This window comes from Sus scrofa, chromosome 18 (genome assembly GCF_000003025.6).
Source record: "Sus scrofa isolate TJ Tabasco breed Duroc chromosome 18, Sscrofa11.1, whole genome shotgun sequence".
Lineage (NCBI taxonomy): Eukaryota > Metazoa > Chordata > Mammalia > Artiodactyla > Suidae > Sus > Sus scrofa.
In genome coordinates this window covers 31107220-31125938 of record NC_010460.4, presented here as the reverse complement: position 1 = coordinate 31125938, position 18719 = coordinate 31107220, and the positions used below count along the sequence as shown (strand labels likewise).

At 39.2% G+C, this 18719-nt stretch overlaps 1 protein-coding gene across 5 annotated transcripts in view; it reads left to right on the top strand.

Moving 5' to 3' along the window:
* MDFIC (MyoD family inhibitor domain containing) overlaps positions 275–18719 on the top strand; it is a 99617-nt gene continuing 81172 nt past the window's right edge. Inside the window, exons 1-2 of one of the 5 annotated variants that reach the window (XM_021079120.1) lie at positions 275–788; positions 1122–1253. In XM_021079120.1, coding sequence (XP_020934779.1) covers positions 1169–1253 — 85 coding nt within the window. In that variant the 5' untranslated portion in view covers positions 275–788; positions 1122–1168. Of the gene's footprint in view, positions 789–1064; positions 1254–18719 lie in introns of all 5 variants that reach the window. The other 4 variants (XM_021079118.1, XM_005673229.3, XM_005673228.3 and 1 more) reach the window with 4 other exon arrangements.

The following is an 18719-nucleotide window of genomic DNA, read 5'->3' as shown; positions in this document are numbered from 1 at the left end:
AACAGAGAACTGAAAAACAAAATAAAGGTTACTTTAGATGAAGAGATGAAGAGCCAGGGGTCAAGGTTTCAAAACCATCCTTTCTGTATTCCATTCTCAAAGTGCGATACTTTTTTCGTTTTGCATTGTCCACCCATAAGGTTTTTTTTTCTTTCCTTAGAGCATTCCCAAAATGTCAGTGGGTCTGGGGCAGGATTGGGCAAGGGAATTGGGAGAAAGGGGATGGGGTGACTCTGGGGGAGGGGCACTCTTGGGCAGCCTGGGAATAGCCAACAACCTCCTTTTTCCCAGCCGGGGGAGGTACTCCTCTGCCTGGAGCCCAGCGCCAGCCCCGTAGGTCTTCGGCTTCCTGACCGAGACAGAGACGCACGCTAGGGAGCTGGTGGCCCAGCCGGGTCGCGCCGCCCCCAGCCTCGGGGCCGAGAGCCAAGAGTTCGAGGCCTCCCTATCCGGATATGATGAAAAGGAGCAACAGAGGGAGAAGTGTTTCTGGCCTGTAGGAGTGGTGGAAGAGGGGAAAGAGAGGCAGAGGGGGGAAAAGTCCCCCTCGGAGGGGAACCGGCCTGGCTGAGCTGGCTGGAAAGAAGGGGCGGAGAGCACCAGTCACAGGAGCGGCCGCGCTGCGGTTGCCGCTGCTGCGGTGTCTGCTGAGCCGGAGGGAGGCGGGGGCCACTCAGGGGCAGCCGCCGCCGTCAGTCTGCCGAAACCTGTGGCCCCTGCCTGAGCCTCGCTAAAGGCGGAAGAGGAGGAAGAGGAAGGGGCTTTGAGCGAGTTGGGGGGATGCCGAGGTAGGTGGCGGTCGTCTGGGTGGTTGGAGGAGGGGTTTGCTCCCCTCCCCCTGGCTTCTCCCAAATCCGATCTCTCTTTCAGCCCCTCTCCCTTGGGTGCCTCCCTCTGACCCCCAGGTCTCGCTGATCAAAGTGGTGGGTAACAGTTTTCCTCCCGGGTTTCAAATCAAAACTTCCCCGGGGTGGGGTTTGGGGGAGGGAAGCAGAGGGGGAGGGAATGTCCCGCTGGGGTGGTGTGCTCTTCTCTCCAAACACTCTTTTTCTTATCCTGGCCAGAAGCAGTTGGTTCCCTCCACTCAACATCTCCCAGCCCTTCGTGCTTCTGCCCCACAGGGCGGCGAGCTAGGCGGAGGCGCGGCGAGGGCTCGGTGGAGCGGCCCATGTCCGGCGCGGGCGAAGCCCTCACTCCCGGGCCCCAGCGCGGGGCCGAGGAGGGCGGCGGCTGGCTGGGTGCCCCAGCCCAGGGTGAGTGCCGCTTGCAAGTTGCAAGTATTGTTGCATTTTAAAACTTGTTCACACGGTTACTGATTGTGGTCTCTGTGTAGGCAACTGGTGCGAGGACTGATCCGATCGTTTGGTTGTGAACTTTTGCATAGTTAGCATTACTTCCAGCGAGTTCTCTGGGATTGCAGCCCTAGATCAACAACCGGATAGGAGGGCGGGGATCCTCTGGTCCCTCCACTCCCCCTTCCTTTGGCTGCCGAGAAACTAGATGACAGGATCCCTTCTTTCTTAAGCATATGCATTTCAGGGCCTAAGACTCAACTGTGTGGGCTCTGAAGCACTTTCCCACTTCTCTTCAGTTCTCTGTCTTTATCAGGTCCAGAATTGCCGCTGCTTTCTGAGCAAACGTGCACTGCGTGTTGGTCTCTTTCTTGTGGGCTCCTCACCAGCTCTGATAATCCAGGTTTTTGTGACTAATTGCTTTGGAAAGGCTCATGCATACGTTTTTAGTAACTGTTTTTGTTTTGAAATAAACATGCTTTAACAGAAATGGTTTCCAAGAATGAATTAGTTCTTTGTGTTCTTCCAAAGTGTAAACACATACAGCCTGTAAAGAAAATACTCTGTTTCTGGGAAACTTCATAACAAACTTAGAAACAAGTATCTTTCGTCTCCTGAAGGTAACATACTTCCGGTTTTCATTGGTGGCAGAGAGCAATGATTTTACTCTTCTGATGCATTTTTCCTCTTAGGGTGGTTCTGATATAAAGAGTTCTGACACTGATGTGAACTCATTTTCTAGGCCTCAGAAACTTACTTTATACTCTTTATTTAAAGCATATCTGTTAGCTACCCCCAAACCTCCTTTAACAAGTATGTAATGAGCCTCTTGGGACTCTTTTTTGTAAAGAAAAGGCAGTAAAAATTAGAAAAGTAGAAAAGAAGTAGTTAATGTTGAACCCACGATAGGTAAAAGCAGAAAACATCCATGGCTAAATTAAAATGTTCTGGCATTCAAGGGCTGTTAAATCGAATTATGTTTATCATTGCTTTTTGCTTCTAAACAGTGAGTCATTTTTTTCTAAATAGAGAAAATCGGAAAGTCAGAACTAGAATGATAAACATGTTTCCCAGAAGCAGCCCCTGTTTTCCGCAAGAAAATGCAGACATAGTCGTTTTCTTGTCACCAGGCATGCCCTCCATAGTCATATTGACTCATTGATGGACTATTTATGTTCACACTTGAGCTGTTAATCACTATTAACAAATGCTTATGCCAAAAATCAACCTCAAACACCTCGGAAAAGCAGCTGATTTGGAATGAGTGATATCTGCAATGCCCAACTTTTATAATGTGTATTCTTAAAGTCAGCTGGAAGAACTTGCAGTGATACTTAACGCACCTGTGCAAAGTGTTACATGATCTGACTTTAAGAACCAGGCATCTAGAATGGTCTGAAGGAGAATGTGGACTGCATACAACATGCACATTATCAGGGTGCAAACTCTTGAGTTATATTTATCCTGAAAATTAGCTTAGCCTCGGCAACAGTTTTTGTTTGTTTTGCCTTTAGTGTTGCTTTTTAAAATTAAATTTGACTCACTGCATCTTTTAAATTGGCATCAATTTAATTGTAAATGTAGTATGAAGTTGTTCTTTTTTAAAAAAGAAAATCCTTCCAAATTTTAAAAGATTGCATCACAAGCAGGCAGACTTGGTAAATTGTATTGAAAGAAAAAAAGTTTGGAAGAAAGTGGGTAGGGAGAAAGCTTTAAGATGTAGCTGCCCATGGTGGGGGTGGTTTTATTGGTGAAGATATTAGCGAAGCCCACTCTACTCTTAAACTCTTGCTCTGCTTTCTTCCTCTTCCTTCTGTCCTTGAATTCCTGATCATTTTTTTTGGAAGACTAGTTTAAGAATGCTCTGGTAAGATATGGCTGCTTAGTTACTAGAAACCTAGTTTTAAAATTTTATATATTAAAAGCAGTGAGAAAAATGGAATGTTTTATGAAAGTTAACAGAAAATATCTTTATGAATATGACGTGGTAGGATAAGGTCAAGTCTTCCTCTGCCAACAAGGATAAATATATGGGTATATTTATATGTATGTATATGCATATATACACTCATAAATACATATGACACAACCTATGCACATATTACTGTGTTATGATCAGCTCTTTACACTGCTGATAGAAATTTAAAGTTGAAAGTAGTTTTAGGGGGTCTCTAATCTGAACTCCCTGCTAAATCTAGAATTTCTTTCTACATTCTTGTAGGTGGTTAGAAACCTATAGTATAGTGCATTCTATTTATCAACATTTATAGTGTTGCAAGTTTTTCTTATTGAGAGCATAGCTCTGTCTCCATGACATATATGCTTTTGCTGTGATTTTGCAAGCACAATTCTGTTGCCCTGAAAGTCGCATAAAAAGTTTTGTGCAGTTTGAAAATTGTTGCAGAGTAAGGACATAAGCTCATTTGCTCCAGGTTGTCAGAGAACAGGATGGATACTGGAAGGTAGGGGAGCAGTGGGGATTATTGGCCACTGGAGAGCTCATGGGCCAGCAGACAGCACTTACCTCCAGCTCATCATTGCCATAGTGGGTTAATACCTTCCAATATTTCAAGAGATACTGGAAATACAGGCTTTTACATATCATCACTCCCCTTTTAAAAGTTGGCAACTAATTACAGTTTTTGTCCAGGCCAACAAAACAACCACACCTGCAAGCTGGAAATGGTCTCTAAGCAGCTGATTTGAAATCTTTATTACAGAAAATAGAAAGTAAATGTGTGATTTAAAACTAGTTTCCTATTTATGACTAACTTCTGTGAGACTGATGTGATTTGCCTTCTCATCTAAAGTACCTATATAAATGTCTTGATAAGGGAAGGACAGTTTGGGCCAAACTTATTTTTGTTTTAAGAGAGAATGGATTTTATATACGTGTGGTTCATGTCATTATCATTTTTTTTTTCTTTTTTGGATTACGTGTCTTAAAATTCATTGTGTTATCAACACTGAAAATGTAGGCACTGGCTTTTTTTATGCAAACATTACTAGAATCCATGTGGTTGAAAGAGCCTTGTAATTGCTTCCTTCATAAATTTGCAACTTGTAGCTAGAAGATCTTTCAAAATAACTTAGTCCAGCTGGCTCACTTTCTAGGACGGATGTCCAAAGAATTTAAGTGACTTGCCCAAGGTCTCATACACAGTAGAAATCAGGGTAGAAGCACAAATTATAAAATATGTGTCATTGTGATACATGTGGTTGAAATAGAGAATCAATACAACTTTTCCTATGGGTGGATGAATTGAAGATAATCAGCTTCGCTTACTGTGAGTCACTCGAGCCTCTTCCCATCTCTACGTTCCCCCTGCCCCCATTGCATTTGCCAAGATTTAGACGGTTGGACTGTGTGCTGGAATATTCTTTAATGTGATAATGTGTGATTTAATGCACTCTTCTCTCTTGGGAGAGTCCTCTGAGACTATTAGGCGGACTTTTCATAGCAGGATGCAAAATGCCAGTAAAGTTAATTAAAAATAATTTAAAATAGAAGCTAGGGAGAAAATCTTCCAGTTGAAATTACATAAGAAGAGCTTTGACTTAGAAGCTTAGCTGACTTGTCAGGAATTTATAGTGGCTAATCAGATTTCCTTTATGGGAAACCTGTTTATTTCATTTGATACCATGTATGCTTGTAAGATCCATATTCTTTGACTTTTAGTATATCATTTTATCCTTCTGATTAAGGATAGAGTTTCTCAAAGTGTGTCATCTTTGGGCAGCTCCCATCTCTGGTTCTCAGCCAGGGATGACTGTGCCTTCCAGGAGGCATTTGGCAGCATCTGGAGACATGTTTGGTGGTCATAACAGGGAGTGGGATGGGTGCTTGGGGCATGAGTGGGTGGAGGCCAGTGACAACGCTAAATATCTTACAATGTACAGGACATGGCAGCCCCTCCCAACAGAGAATTACTGACCCAGTATGTTGAGAGTGTTGAGATGCTATCCTGGTCTCTCAAGGCTCCTGACATCTTTGGCTTTGCTCTTGGATTTACAGAATCAGACTCTGAAAAAGACTCAAGAATCTGCTTTTGGGCGGGGGCGGTTCCCATTGTGGTGCAGCAGAAATGAATCCAACTAGTATCCATGAAGTTGCTGGTTCAATCCCTGGCCTTGCTCAGTGGGGTAAGGATCCGGCATTGTCGTGAGCTGTGGTATAGGTTGTAGACGTGACTTGGATCCCACCTTGCTATGGCTGTTACATAAGCTGCAGCTCCAATTCAGCCCCTAGCCTGGGAACTTCCATGTGCCACGGTGCAGCTCTAAAAAGCAAAAAAAAAAAAAAAAAGAAAAAGAAAAAAAAGAAAAAAGAATCTTCATTTTTAACAAGTTCCACATGCTTTTTTACCTCTAGCTGAGAATCATTGTTTTTGGAGACATTTATCTGTAGAAAGACTGCTATATCGATAGGTTTTTTTTGTTTTGTTTTGTTTTTTTTTCCTTGCTTTAGGTCCACAGCTGCAGCATACTGGAAGTTCCCAGGCTAAGTGTCCAATTGGAGTTGCAGCCACAGGCCTAAACCACAGCCACAGCAATGTTAGATCTGAGCCGTGTCTGTTACCTACACTGCAGCTCACAGAAACACCAGATCCTTTAACCCACTGAGTGAGGCCAGGGATCAGAGCTGCATCCTCATGGAACTGCTAGGATTCTTAACCTGTGAGCCACGATGGGAACTCCCTGTATTGATAGATTTTTAAAAGGTCTTTTTTTTTTTTGTGGTAGAAAGCCTTAGGAAAATCTTTTTTTGCTCCTTTTGGCTGTCTAGTGGCATATGGAATTCCTGGGCCAGGGATCTTTGCTGCAGCTTTGAGAACTTTAACCTCCTGTGCCAGGCCGGGATTGAACTTGCATCCCAGTGCTCCAGAGGAGCTGCCAATCCTGTTGTGCCATAGCAGAAACTCCAGGAAAATCTTTTTTAAAAATCCCTTTTTCAAATTCAAAATTTTAAGTCATGTCACTCCATGTATACTCTCTTTTACAGATCTTCAGCATTTTTATCCAGTATCTCAATGAATAAAAATAGGCCTGAGTATTAATCCTCAAAAGAGTTTCAGGTAGGGAGTTCCCGTCGTGGCTCAGTGGTTAATGAATCCGACTAGGAACCATGAGGTTGTGGGTTCGATCCCTGGCCTTGCTCAGTGGGTTAAGGATCCGGTGTTGCCATGAGCTGTGGTGTGGGTTGCAGATGTGGCTTGGATCCCGCATTGCTGTGGCTACAGCTCCGATTAGACCCCTAGCCTGGGAACCTCCATGTGCCAAAGGAGCGGCCCTCAAAAGGCAAAAAAACAAAAAAATAAATAAATAAAAATAAAGAGTTTCAGGTCAAGACTGTATAGACTGAGGAGTTCCCATTGAGGATCAGGTCGTTAAGAACTTGACTGGTATCCATGAGGATGTGGGTTCAATCCCTGGCCTTGCTCAGTGCATTAAGGATCCAGCATTGCTGCAAGCTGCGGCTTAAGTTGCACATGTAGCTCAGATCCCAAGGTGCTGTGGCTGTGAGGTAGGCCAGCAGCTGAAGCTCCAATTTGATCCCTAGCCCAGGAACTTCCATACACTGCAGGTGCAGCCTTACAAAAAAAAAAAAAAAAAAAGACTATATAGACTGAAATATAGATATACTCTGAATGTTAGAAAAGAAATAGATAAATAAAAACATAAAAGGATGAGATAAAGATAAGTAAATAAATAGATCTTTTACCACCTCAGTAGATATTTTTTCCTTCCAGCTTACCCTTTTCTCTGGGCATCCCAACATTATGGTATAATAAGGAAAGATGTTTCTAATTTGCACATGGGTTGTGTTCATTTGTAAACTGGATTTTTGGAACCTGGATTATCATTTATCATAGAAACAGAATGATAAATTATGTTTAATTCTGTAATCTCAAAAGATTGTTGAAATTAAATGGTATTAAATTTCACATATTTAGAGTGATAAATGGTAGAGAACATACTTTATAATACTGGCAACCATATATAAATAACCAAGAACAAAACTGAGTAGAAGCTGGTTTGAAACTTTGAACATGGGTGCTTGAGAAAGAACAGGCATAATTGGAAAACTAGAAGAAGACTTGGCTAGATTTGGAAGGGGATTTGGGGGCATTTTCAAGTATCTTAGAGCTTTTACTCCCAATTCTTTTTATGCCTAAAGAAACTATTGTTCATTTTCTAAAGTTTAGTTCTAGAAGTGCAAAGCTTATCAGCTAGGCATAGTAATTTTCCCTCTAACAAGAAAAATAATCAAATGAGTAAAAGAAGGATGTAACTGGGAAAAAACAAAGAGTAAAGGGAAGAAGGAAGTGGCTAAAAAGATTGTCTATAAATTAAGAAAATGTTTGGAGAGGTTGAACTGTTTGAGCTGAGAACAGTGAATAAAGTTCTGAGGGATAGCCAGCCTGTTATAAATTGAACTGGGAGGGGACCATGCTAAGCTAGTACATGATGGCACAAAATCTTAAGATAAGCAGGGAATGGAATACTGTTCACCTTGAGGCAGCCTCTCATATGTATTTGTGAGTACATGATCAGTTAAATGGAGGGCTTGATTGCTGTCCAGAACAAGTGTGAGTCGAGGCAGCAAGTGGCAATGAACAGAAATAGTTTTGGGGTCAGGGTGGAGGATGGGAATAGGGAAAGCATTTATGTGTTTGTGTTTGTATACGTTACTTTTTTTTTTTTTTTTTTGTCTTTTTGTCATTTCTTGGGCTGCTCCAGCAGCATATGGAGGTTCCAGGCTAGGGGTCGAATCGGAGCTATAGCCGCTGGCCTACACCAGAGCCACAGCAACGCAAGATCCGAGCCGCGTCTGCAACCTACACCACAGCTCACGGCAACGCTGGATCCTTAACCCACTGAGCAAGGGCAGGGATCGAACCCGCAACCTCATGGTTCCTAGTCGGATTCGTTAACCACTGCGCCACGACGGGAACTCCCCTGTATACGTTACATTTTAATACTGATCTTCGTCTATGTCATAGCCTTTTTGTTTGTCTTCACATTGGTTGTGCCTTACTCAGGTGCTCTCTAAGTGTTCCATCGTGTGTATGTGTGTGTGTGTGTGTGTGTGTAAGATGCTATATGATATACAGAGATAAATAGATAGATGAATGAAATCTGAGACATGTAGGATGATGGGGAAATGCATTCATTCACACATATCTATAATATAAGATAGATGGAAAGTTGCTATAATAGAGGCACAAAGAAAGTGATGGCAGAACATGGGGGGAGAGCGAACATAGCTGGGACATTTGGAAAAACCTCAAGGTAAAATTTCAGTTTGATTTGGACCAAGAAGCATGGCCATGGAACTCAGTCTTGTGGAGGTGGAATATGGAAAGCAAGGCTTGGAGGGGATTGTCACAGAATGTGGAGTAGTTCATTAAGACCATTGTGTGTGCTGTATTATTAAGGAGCTGAGAATGAACACAAGTTGTAAAGATAAGCTAAAACAATTTTGCGGAGGGCCCTGATTCTCCTGCTGAGAAATTTGTATATCCTTTCTGTAGCTAGTAGCAGCATTGAAAGTTCTTAACAAGGGGAAGGATAGGATCAGATTGGTGTTTTTAGGAAAATAAATCTTATGGCAATTCAAAGGATGATTTTGGAGGGAGGGGTAAGAGTGAAGGCAGTGATTTTCCAGGAGGCTATTGTAATAGCCTGACAAAAGATGAGAGAACCTAGGGGAGTGCCAGTGGGAGTGGAATTGAGAATATGGACTTAACAACCATAAACAAAGTAGGATAGAACTCTACCTTGCTATGAGATATTGAGAGCATCGATTTTTCTGTCTTCTCAAATGAGTCACTGTGTCCAAATTTTGTTGAATGACATTGATGTGGTTGGGCAAAATATTTAAGACGGAGATGGTGAAAAGGTAGAAATTTAAGGTAATCCATAGGTTTGCTTTTTAGCCTGAGTAGAAACATGGGAGGAGCTGTCCAGTCTTCTTTTGATCACATAGCTTCCATGGAACTGATTCCTAAGCCAGAATAGTCTGTAGGCCACTGAAAAAGAGAATTGGTAACTAGGAGAGTGGTGAGAAGTAACTCATGGATGGACACAAGAGTGGGAAAGAGGACTGAGGACCAGATCCAGGGAAATGGCCACCCTCTAGAAAGGAGAAGGAAAAGAATAGAGAAAGAGAGTCCATAAGAATTGGTCACAGAAGAGTTAGATGTTTAGAAGACATGGAAGATGAGAAGAGTTGTGGTTTGTTAAGGGAGAAACAAGGTGTACTGAGGGCTACTTTTTGGATGGGTGGGTTTTGAATGTATCTACTATACACTAGTGGAAAGAAAGCCAGGGGATAGAGAGAGAAAAGTTGAAAGGGGCTGTATAGCACTGGGAACTATATCTATTCACTTATGATGGAGCATGATGGAGGGTAATGTGAGAAAAAGAATGTATATGTGTATATGTGACTAAGTCACTTTGCTTTACAGTAGGAAGTTGACAGAACACTGTAAACCAGCTATAATAGAAAAATAAAAATCATTTTTTTAAAAAAGAAAAGATGAAAGGGCATGGGGTAGTCTTGGGCGTGGATGATTGTAATTGAAAGAGTAAAATTCTGGGAAGGAAGGGGATGATGAGACCAGTCTTAGGAAAGTTGGGAACTTTCCCCTTTGAGATGGGCATGGGAGAAAAGGTGATAATTTAGAGAAAATTTCATATCAGGAACAGCTTAATGTAGGCCTAGATCTTCTCTGCAAAATAGATGCAACATTTGCTGAGAGCAAGGGGGGTTAGGATGAGTCAAGAAATTTGAGCTGTGTGGACAAGATTTGAAAGAATGAAGAATTCAAGAGAAAGTCAATCTGGGCCAAACAAAGGAGCGGCTCAGTAACACTGAGGCTTAACTAAGAATGAATGGCATGAATTTTCACTGGACATGGTCAGCATGGTTGATCGCCTTTCTCAGCAAAAAGCATTCCAGAGCTTGAGAATAGAAGCAGATAGAATGAATTTTTGGAATTGGCTTAGGGTTGGAGGTTGACAGAATGGAAGCACTAGGGTGTGGGGTGGGGAGGGAGGGATCAGACATGTTTGGAAAGAGTGTGTTTGTACCAGCTGATCTTGTGTTGCGGGCTGTATGGGGAGCTTAGAGACCAGCAATGCAATTAGTAAGCTGTGATTTCTGGGCAGCAAGAATCATGCCTGTTGGCCTTGTTTGGACTGTTCACCTACAAGGATTTAACGTATATATAAAATTGAGTGACCTTTTCAGGGCTACTGGGGAAGCTGTGGAATTTTTGGGTGTGTAAGAACCTTTCCTGTTGCTTTGAACCTCATTTCCTGGATCTTGTTGAGGCGATTTCATGGAAAGGTCTAATAACAGTGTGCAATTATTTTACTAGCATTATATTTTTGTAATAAAAGATTTTGGGAAAAAGGAAACATAAATTGTCACAATCTAAAGTTATGCCATTTGCAAATGGAAAATTAGTCAGAACAACAACAAACAAAAGAGGGAAACAGTTCGACCAAATTGTTTTTCTGAGGTAATGTAATTATTCTACTGTAAGAAGGCATGGGATGTGATTTTTTTCTTTTTTTATGTTTCTATTCCTGAAATTGTTTATTTAGTTTTTATTGAGGGGAGGATATTGATTCTGTGTTGGCTAGAAGATTCTAGATATTTGAATAGTTCAACTTTGGTGATTCAGAGAGCAGATTAAAGATGCTGTAGCCCTTCCTGCTGTCTTAATCAGTCCTGTGTTTACGCACCAGTGTTTCAGATGCTTCTTGCTCTCTTTTTCTCTTTTTTTCTCTTTCTTCCCCCTCTCCCCCTTTGCCATAAAGACTTTACTGGAGTTACTTAAACTTTTTATGTCTTCTTTTTATATTAGCATACACATTCTGAAGGAGGTAAGGGTTTAACCTAAAGGTTTTGAAATGGAGTTTTATTTTCTAGATTCAAATTCTAGTCACTTAAAGCTCACTAAGTAGAAACTATGAAAAGAGTTATTTTAACTTTAATTTCGTTTGTGGTTTCTACTTGCAGTCCACTTCTGTTTTCTTTTTTCTTTTTTTTTTTTCAAATTCATACCCACGTGATCTGAAGTAAGATGATTCATATGCATGTGCTTTTAAGCCTGATTTTTAAACCGTTTCAAGAATAAAGTCTGAAATACATGTTCATACTAGCTCATGTATTTTATTATTGGCATATTTCAAAGGGAAACCCTGTCAACGAATATTTCTTGTGTGCCTACTGTGTACCAGATGCTGAAGACTGAAAATGTATGATACATAGTTCTGCCCAGAAGGAAATTGTGAACTAGGAGAGAGAGAGGATAAGGTGTACGTGTGTGCCAAATTAAACTGAAATCCCTTGTCTCGATATCAATTCAAGACCACAATAAGAACCATGTGCCGCATTAGTTCATGGCCAGTTGCCAGTTGACTGGCACGGTTCTGGAGCTTCCTAATTTAGAGGTTGAGAGAGACTCTCAGGATAGCAAGGAGTCAGTTTTGTCTGGGTTGGGCTGTGAGTGACCCCGACTGAGGAATACACAATTTGTTGGTCTTTTTGATTTGGACCATGCAGAGCTGAACACTAAAAATAAAGCACTTGTGGTTGAGCAGGTGACAGGCCTGTGAAGGCAGGTGGCAGAGGACAGGGGAACCAGTTTCCTCTCCACACTTTCTCTACTCCAAGAAATAGTCCTCCTATTCTTTTTCATGGTGGATTAGCCTTTAATCTTCTGGGTTTCTATGAACGTAGACCCAGTCTACTCTTATTTCTTCCATCACATACCTATGCAACATGCAGGATCTTAGGAAGATTTTCTGAGGCATTTGACTATTTCTCACTAAGCTACAACCTGAAATTATGGGAAAAGTGGAGGAGTTTACAACACTACTGTACATCAAAATATGTACAATGTTAAAATAACTCTATCAATTTTTCATCAATATGCAAAATGAATTTAATTTTGACTGAACCAAGGAGTAACATATTCAGTCTTTGTGTTAAAAAAAAAAAAAAAAAAAACTCAGGCTGGAGGAGAAAAGGATGGGAGGCACTGGTAGTGGACATGGGCAAGAAAGTATAGATTTAAGTGAAATTGGGAGGCTGTATTTTAGTAGGGTTTGGTAATTGATTGTTAGGTTAGGGGAAAGAAGAAAATAGAGTTAAAAATGATTCTGTGCTATTGTATTTGAAGTAGGTAAGCAATGAGATCCTGCTGTTTAGCACAGGGAACTATAGTCTCTTGTGATGGAACATAATGGAGGATAATGTGAGAAAAAGAACGTGTACATATATGTATGGGTCACTTTGCTGTACAGCAGAAATTGAAAGAACATGGTAAATCAACTATAATAGGAAAAAATAAAAATCTGAAAAAAAAAAAAAAGATTCTGTGAGTACCGTTGATCAAGACACAGACCACAGGTGGAAAAAAAGGCAGGGACAGAGAGAAGTGGTGATAGATTTTAGGAAGTGAGTTGCTAAAGATATGTTCATGTAGAGTTGAAACTTCAAATCCATAGATCAGGACAGGAATCAAGATAAAGGTAATGGGCCTACGAGTTATCCTTCTGGAAGTGACTGGAATTGGAAGTTAATGAGATTGCAAAGATTGTAAAGTCAGAATGGACCCATGGTCTTAAAGGAGAATTCAGAGAAGGTGGTTTCTGAAGAGATGATCCAGAGAGCAAGAGGCTGTGTTGGTGGATTAAATGAGAATCCACCTGGCTTGGGCCTTTAGCAGAATTACCAGAGAGGAAGCATACCCTGACTTTTAATCCATATCCATCATTCTGAAGTCCAAGAAATCAATTTCAATATACTTTAGATTCTCTTTTTGTTATTTTATTTGTGCCTTTGCCACTATTTGAAACACTATTCTCCATGCTCTCACGCATTTATTTCAAGATCAGATTTACATCATAGCTTTGAAATGCCTTTACAGAAGCAACCACCTCCTTTGGTTCATTGTTGATTTCCACTGGCCTTTGTTCTTGAATGAATCAAATGCAGGTTTTTACCTTCACCAGAGAGCTTGGGATAGAAAGCGTTCTTGATAAAAACTACCTGATAGAATGGAGAGGTAACAGAAACATTTTTAAAAATTGTGACACTTAAAATAGTGATCATACTAAAAGACTAAAGATGGGTGTGTAGCCTTATTTTAGAAAAGAGGAAGAAAGTAAAGTCCTTAATTCCTTTTTATGACAGGGTTAATTGGCTGCTAAGTAAGGGGACTGCTATAGGTATAGCTTCTCTGGATTTCAAGAGTAAGGCAGTCTCTTTCATGATAGCTTTCTAGATAAGAGTAAGGAGACTGTCATGCCTACAAAAGTGGATAGACTGTGAAGGCTGTTTTACGTGGAGGGATGATTCAACTTCGTTTGATGGCAAAGAACAAAATGAGATGAATCAGTGAAAATTATAAGGAAGTAGATTTTAGACAATTGTGGGGAAGTCTTTGAATAACTAAGGAGGCCTAAACTGAAATGAGCTGTCTTCTGAGTCTGTTTCCTTAGTCCTAGAAGTATCTATGCCTCCTCTCTTTGCCTTCTTCCTGGGAAGGCTAGATGTTGTGTGTTCTCAACTGAGTTCATGTTATTAAGTTGGGCCAAGGGATCTATCTCTATGAGCCCATGTAACTCCAAATTCCATAAGCCTCTGAGGGTTTGGCTTTAACATGAGTATATTTGTTGGTGGAAATAACACAATTCAACTTGTATTTGAGGAGGCAGGATTTACTACGCTTTAGAGTCAGTCATCCTGAAAATACATTTTCTTAGGAAGAGGAACTTTAGATTTAGACATAGGAGGAGATTACAGTGACTGAAATAAGGTATCTTAGTCGCCTGTATCAGCTTGCCTTTATCTAACCTCCCCACTACTTTTTTAGAAGTGGAAAGTGCCTAATTCTTCACCTCATCCAGAGCCCTGATTATTGAGATTAATTGCACTATCACTGTATTTTACACTTATCTGTGTATTCATATTCAATTACGTATTCATGTAATTTTTGTAATTGTTATCCAGTTTGCTCTGTTGAAAACCCGTTGTTCTCTGCCCACTCCGACCTATAAACTAGTTGAGTTCATGTCATTTTTCTCATTCTTTACAGTTTAAACACACCATAGGCTCCCATATGCTTAAGAAGCTTTGAAGGAAGAAATTTAGTTTTTGCTCAGAGGTCTTATTATTTTTCAAAATAATGGTAATCATGATTTGTTGGTTAAATTGATTTAAGCATTTAATTCATTCAACAAACATTAATAGTACATCTATGATTATATAATTTTATTATATTTATACAATTATGAGTTGTGCCTCTGGTCACTCGTCTGTTAAAAGTGCTCTGGTTATCTTAAAATGTTGTTTTGGTCAATGAGATTTTAATCAGTTTTAGAACATTAGACAGAACAGGTAGGTTTTGCAGTGTTTCTTAAAGGTCATTAAGCTAGAGGGATTTTTGTTTTTCTTTTTTTCTTTCTTTGGATCAGTGAAGAAGTAAAATTCCAGAGCCTCAGGTCTTCCTGAAAACTGCCTTATCTTTGGTTTTTAAAGGTTACATTTGGGAAACATTTGTAGATTTCCACATTGTTCCAGGCCTCTGGGAAATACAGACCCAGATTCCTTTCTTTTTTTTTTTCTTTTTTTTTTGGTCTCAGATTATTTGATATTTCACAAACTAGAAATCACATAGATGATCTGAAATAATGCTGGTATTTGAATGGAAGAGTAAAAATGAAATTGTTTAAGGTGCTTTTGTTTACAGATAATGGAAGTATGAATATGGATTGCATAGCAATAAGAGTATATGTGTTACATAGATTATAAATTCTTTGTCATAAGTTATCAAATATGTAATTGAAGTAGAACTAACATGCCAAAATCCAAAATTTTAAGCATAAAGCTAATACTCTTTTCTGTAAGAAATAGGTGAATTATTATACTAAGTTTTATGAGGCTTTATAAGGATATCTGCCAAGCACCATCATTTATATCACTCTTTCACAGAGTAAGCAAAGTATGGATAACAAGTAGAATATTTAATAACTGGTTTGTGCATTTACACATACCTCTGCCTAGTTCAGGAGAATATTTGAGGTAGTTTATAAGAGTATATTTAAAAAAAAGATTAAAACAGAATAATAGAAAATATGGATTCCCAGGAGGCCCAAACCTGAGGGAAAATCAAAACATATAGGTATCACTATAGGGTCAAATCCAGTTATTTAACTTTGTCTGTAAATTTGAGGCAAAAAGAAAACATTTTCTCAAATATGCTTTTCATTGTCCATAAGGAAAAAAAAATAATGCATATCTTCTCACAGGAAGCAATAGTTTTCCTTATATTCAATCTGGAAACAAATTTCTAGCATGGTTTTCCACATAGGGGTTACTGAATAGATAGATAGATAACGTCCTTGACAGCTTCCCTAAGGTTTTTAAAAGGTGCTTATTGTAATGTAATACTAAGAGCAAGTGTGAATGAGCCCTTATTATAAACCAGACAGACACTCTGCTTTCTAGGCATCCTTCCATTTATTTCCACGTCCACCTTCTGAGATGTAGGTAATGCTGCTATTACCATTTTAAATATTAAGAATCTGGAGTTCTGTTGTGGCACAGTGGAAGAGAATCCAACTAGTATCCATGAGGATGTGGGTTCACTCAGTGGGTTGGGGATCCGGTCTTGCTGTGTACTGTGGTGTCAGCCGTTGGCTACAGCTCCAATTCGACCCCTAACTTGGGAACTCCATATGCAGTAGGTGTGGCCCTAAAAAACAAAGAAAAAAAAATTAAGAATCTAACAAAGATTGGAGTTCCTGTTGTGGCTCAGTGGTTAATGAATCCAACTAGGAACCTTGAGGTTGCGGGTTCGATCCCTGGTATCGCTCTTTGGGTTAAGGATCTGGCATTGCCGTGAGCTGTGGTCTAGGTTGCAGATGTGGCTTGGATCCTGCGTTGCTGTGGCTCTGGCATAAGCCAGTGGCTACAGCTCCGATTGGACCCCTAGCCTGGGAGCTTCCATATGCCATGGGTGTGGCCCTAAAAAAAGAATCTAATAAACAAAGATTATTCATTTGCCCACAATCCACGTAGTTAGTGATGGACTCAGGCACCCTGATTTCAGATCCCGTGCTCTTAACTGTTTCTCCAGTGCGAAGTACAATTTAGGATAATATTTCTGTCCCAGAGAACCTAAGAAGAGTCTTTTTATTTATTCATCAGGAAGGATTCAGGTATCTTTTCTTATGTATGACAGTGTTGTCCCTATTTGTTAGAAAACCATGGCACCAACAGTATGTACAGGTTTTAAAAGTTCATTACTATCTTTGACACGCTCATTTCATCCTCATGCAATGTTTCTAAATTCTTCTGTTACATTATGTTTTAAAAGCATTTAGCTATTGAGATAATAAATTTCCGTGACTATAAGCTGATGAAAAAATATCCCTATTCAGTAGATTGAATAGTTGTATTATGAAAAGTTTATTATTTCTACCTACAATGCACAGAACTAGGACCAGTTTGAGATCACTTGATGGCATATTGATATTCAAAACAAACTAACCAAGAATAGAACGTGCTTGCTTGTGAGGTACCATCCCTTGGAATTCTGGAGAAGGGTCGAGATATTGCAGTGACGCTTTTACCCTGGGTAGGGTAGGAAGTTAGCTGAGCTGCAAGATTCTTTCCAATTCTGCACTTTATCGTCCTATTTCCAGTTGAGTATCTATCTCTGAGACTCGCTCTATATTCTCATCAGTAGAATTGAGCTAATGTTTTCTTCATTATGTTGTTGATGGTTCTGAAGATCAAGTAAATATTATATATTAAAGTCCTTTGAAAATTGAAAATACTGTAATTGTAAAAATTCATTAATTCTTTCAACAAAAGAATTTTTGTTTTTTCTTTTTTAAATTTTTAATTTATTATTTTTTAATTTATGTTTTTACTTAACACATAGCTGAGTGGCTGTTATATGGCATATAGAATATCTTACCTATATTATTATCCAGTTTACTTATTTTTAATGCACTTAGATATTTCTTTTTTGTTAGTCACCATTCAGTTATTTTATTCTCCAGCTGCCTGGGATAAATAAAATTCTCAAAGTTTTAAATTCGGATAAATTCATTTGAGTAATAAAAAAAATGAAAAAAAATGATATAATCAACATTTTATGATAAATTACTTCACCCAATAGACCACATAGAATTATCCTCTTTAAAAGTATTTCATTAGGAGTACTGTTAGTAGCAAAAATCATGTTGTAAAGTTTGAACTTGACACAAAACAAAGAGAAAATATTTCAAATGCCATTTCAAAAAAATTCAATAATACCTTATCTAATAGATATAGTGATAGCATATTTGGAGAACATAGACTTAATAACTGAAAATCATCAAGAATAGAAATTCATTTACATTGAAATTATTAAATTGAACCTAAGGGATGAGGGTAAGGTGCAAGGAAATTAAGTTGTTGTATTTTATTATATCCTTGTTTTTATTTTCATTGATATCAATAGCATTTGAAATAAAATAGAAATTATTCTGACAAAAAAATAAATTTGGATAATGCCAACTAGGTAAAATATTATAGAACTTTAAGTTAAATGGAAATTCTCTTTATTTGAATTTTTCTCATTCTTCTTTAGTAGGGATAGTTGAGATTAGAGCAAGATTGCTTCTCACCATTATGACCATCTTAAGAAATATAGCAGAAAATAAATAGCATTGATCCTGTAAGGGAGATAGTCATTTCTGAAGGACATACTTTATTTAAATTGATAACTTTGGAACTCTTACTTTTTTCCTTTGACTCTTTGGTGTTTTCATGCTCACGATTTTCTTTGAAAGTTAACTCAAAGTCAATGCTTTACTGAGGTTTTTCTATGATCTTCTCTACTCTGTTCCAAACACCCTACTGTGCGTATATGAAATTTTGGCTCTATTTAGCCCTTGGGTAGACTCAGATTTATAGAATTTTAGAGCCAAAAAAAGTTTATGCAACTATCCAACTCAGTGCCCTGGTTTCTGGATAAAGGGAATGAGGCCCAGCCCCCTTCTTGTCAGTCCTTAAGCCAGAATTGTGACCCAGGGCAGTTTTCATGACTTTCTTTTTTGTAGTTGTTTGATGGTTTTATGTGTATGTTTGGTCTCCTCAGCTAGAGGATTTGTTGTCAGGGACCAAGCTTTTTCCCCTCATCCAGAGTCTTCTGCATTTCCCTATTCAGTGTAGGCACAGTACAATATTTGGGAGCTCATCTTTTGGAAGCAGATGCCAGTAGTATACTGATAGCCTTTGGTCTAGTGCTACATTTAAAGTGTCTTCAATTTTTGTTTTAATGTCTAAAACGTATTTTATATGTTCATCTATTGGTAGAACTGTCTAGTGTTGTATATAATTTAGGTTTTATA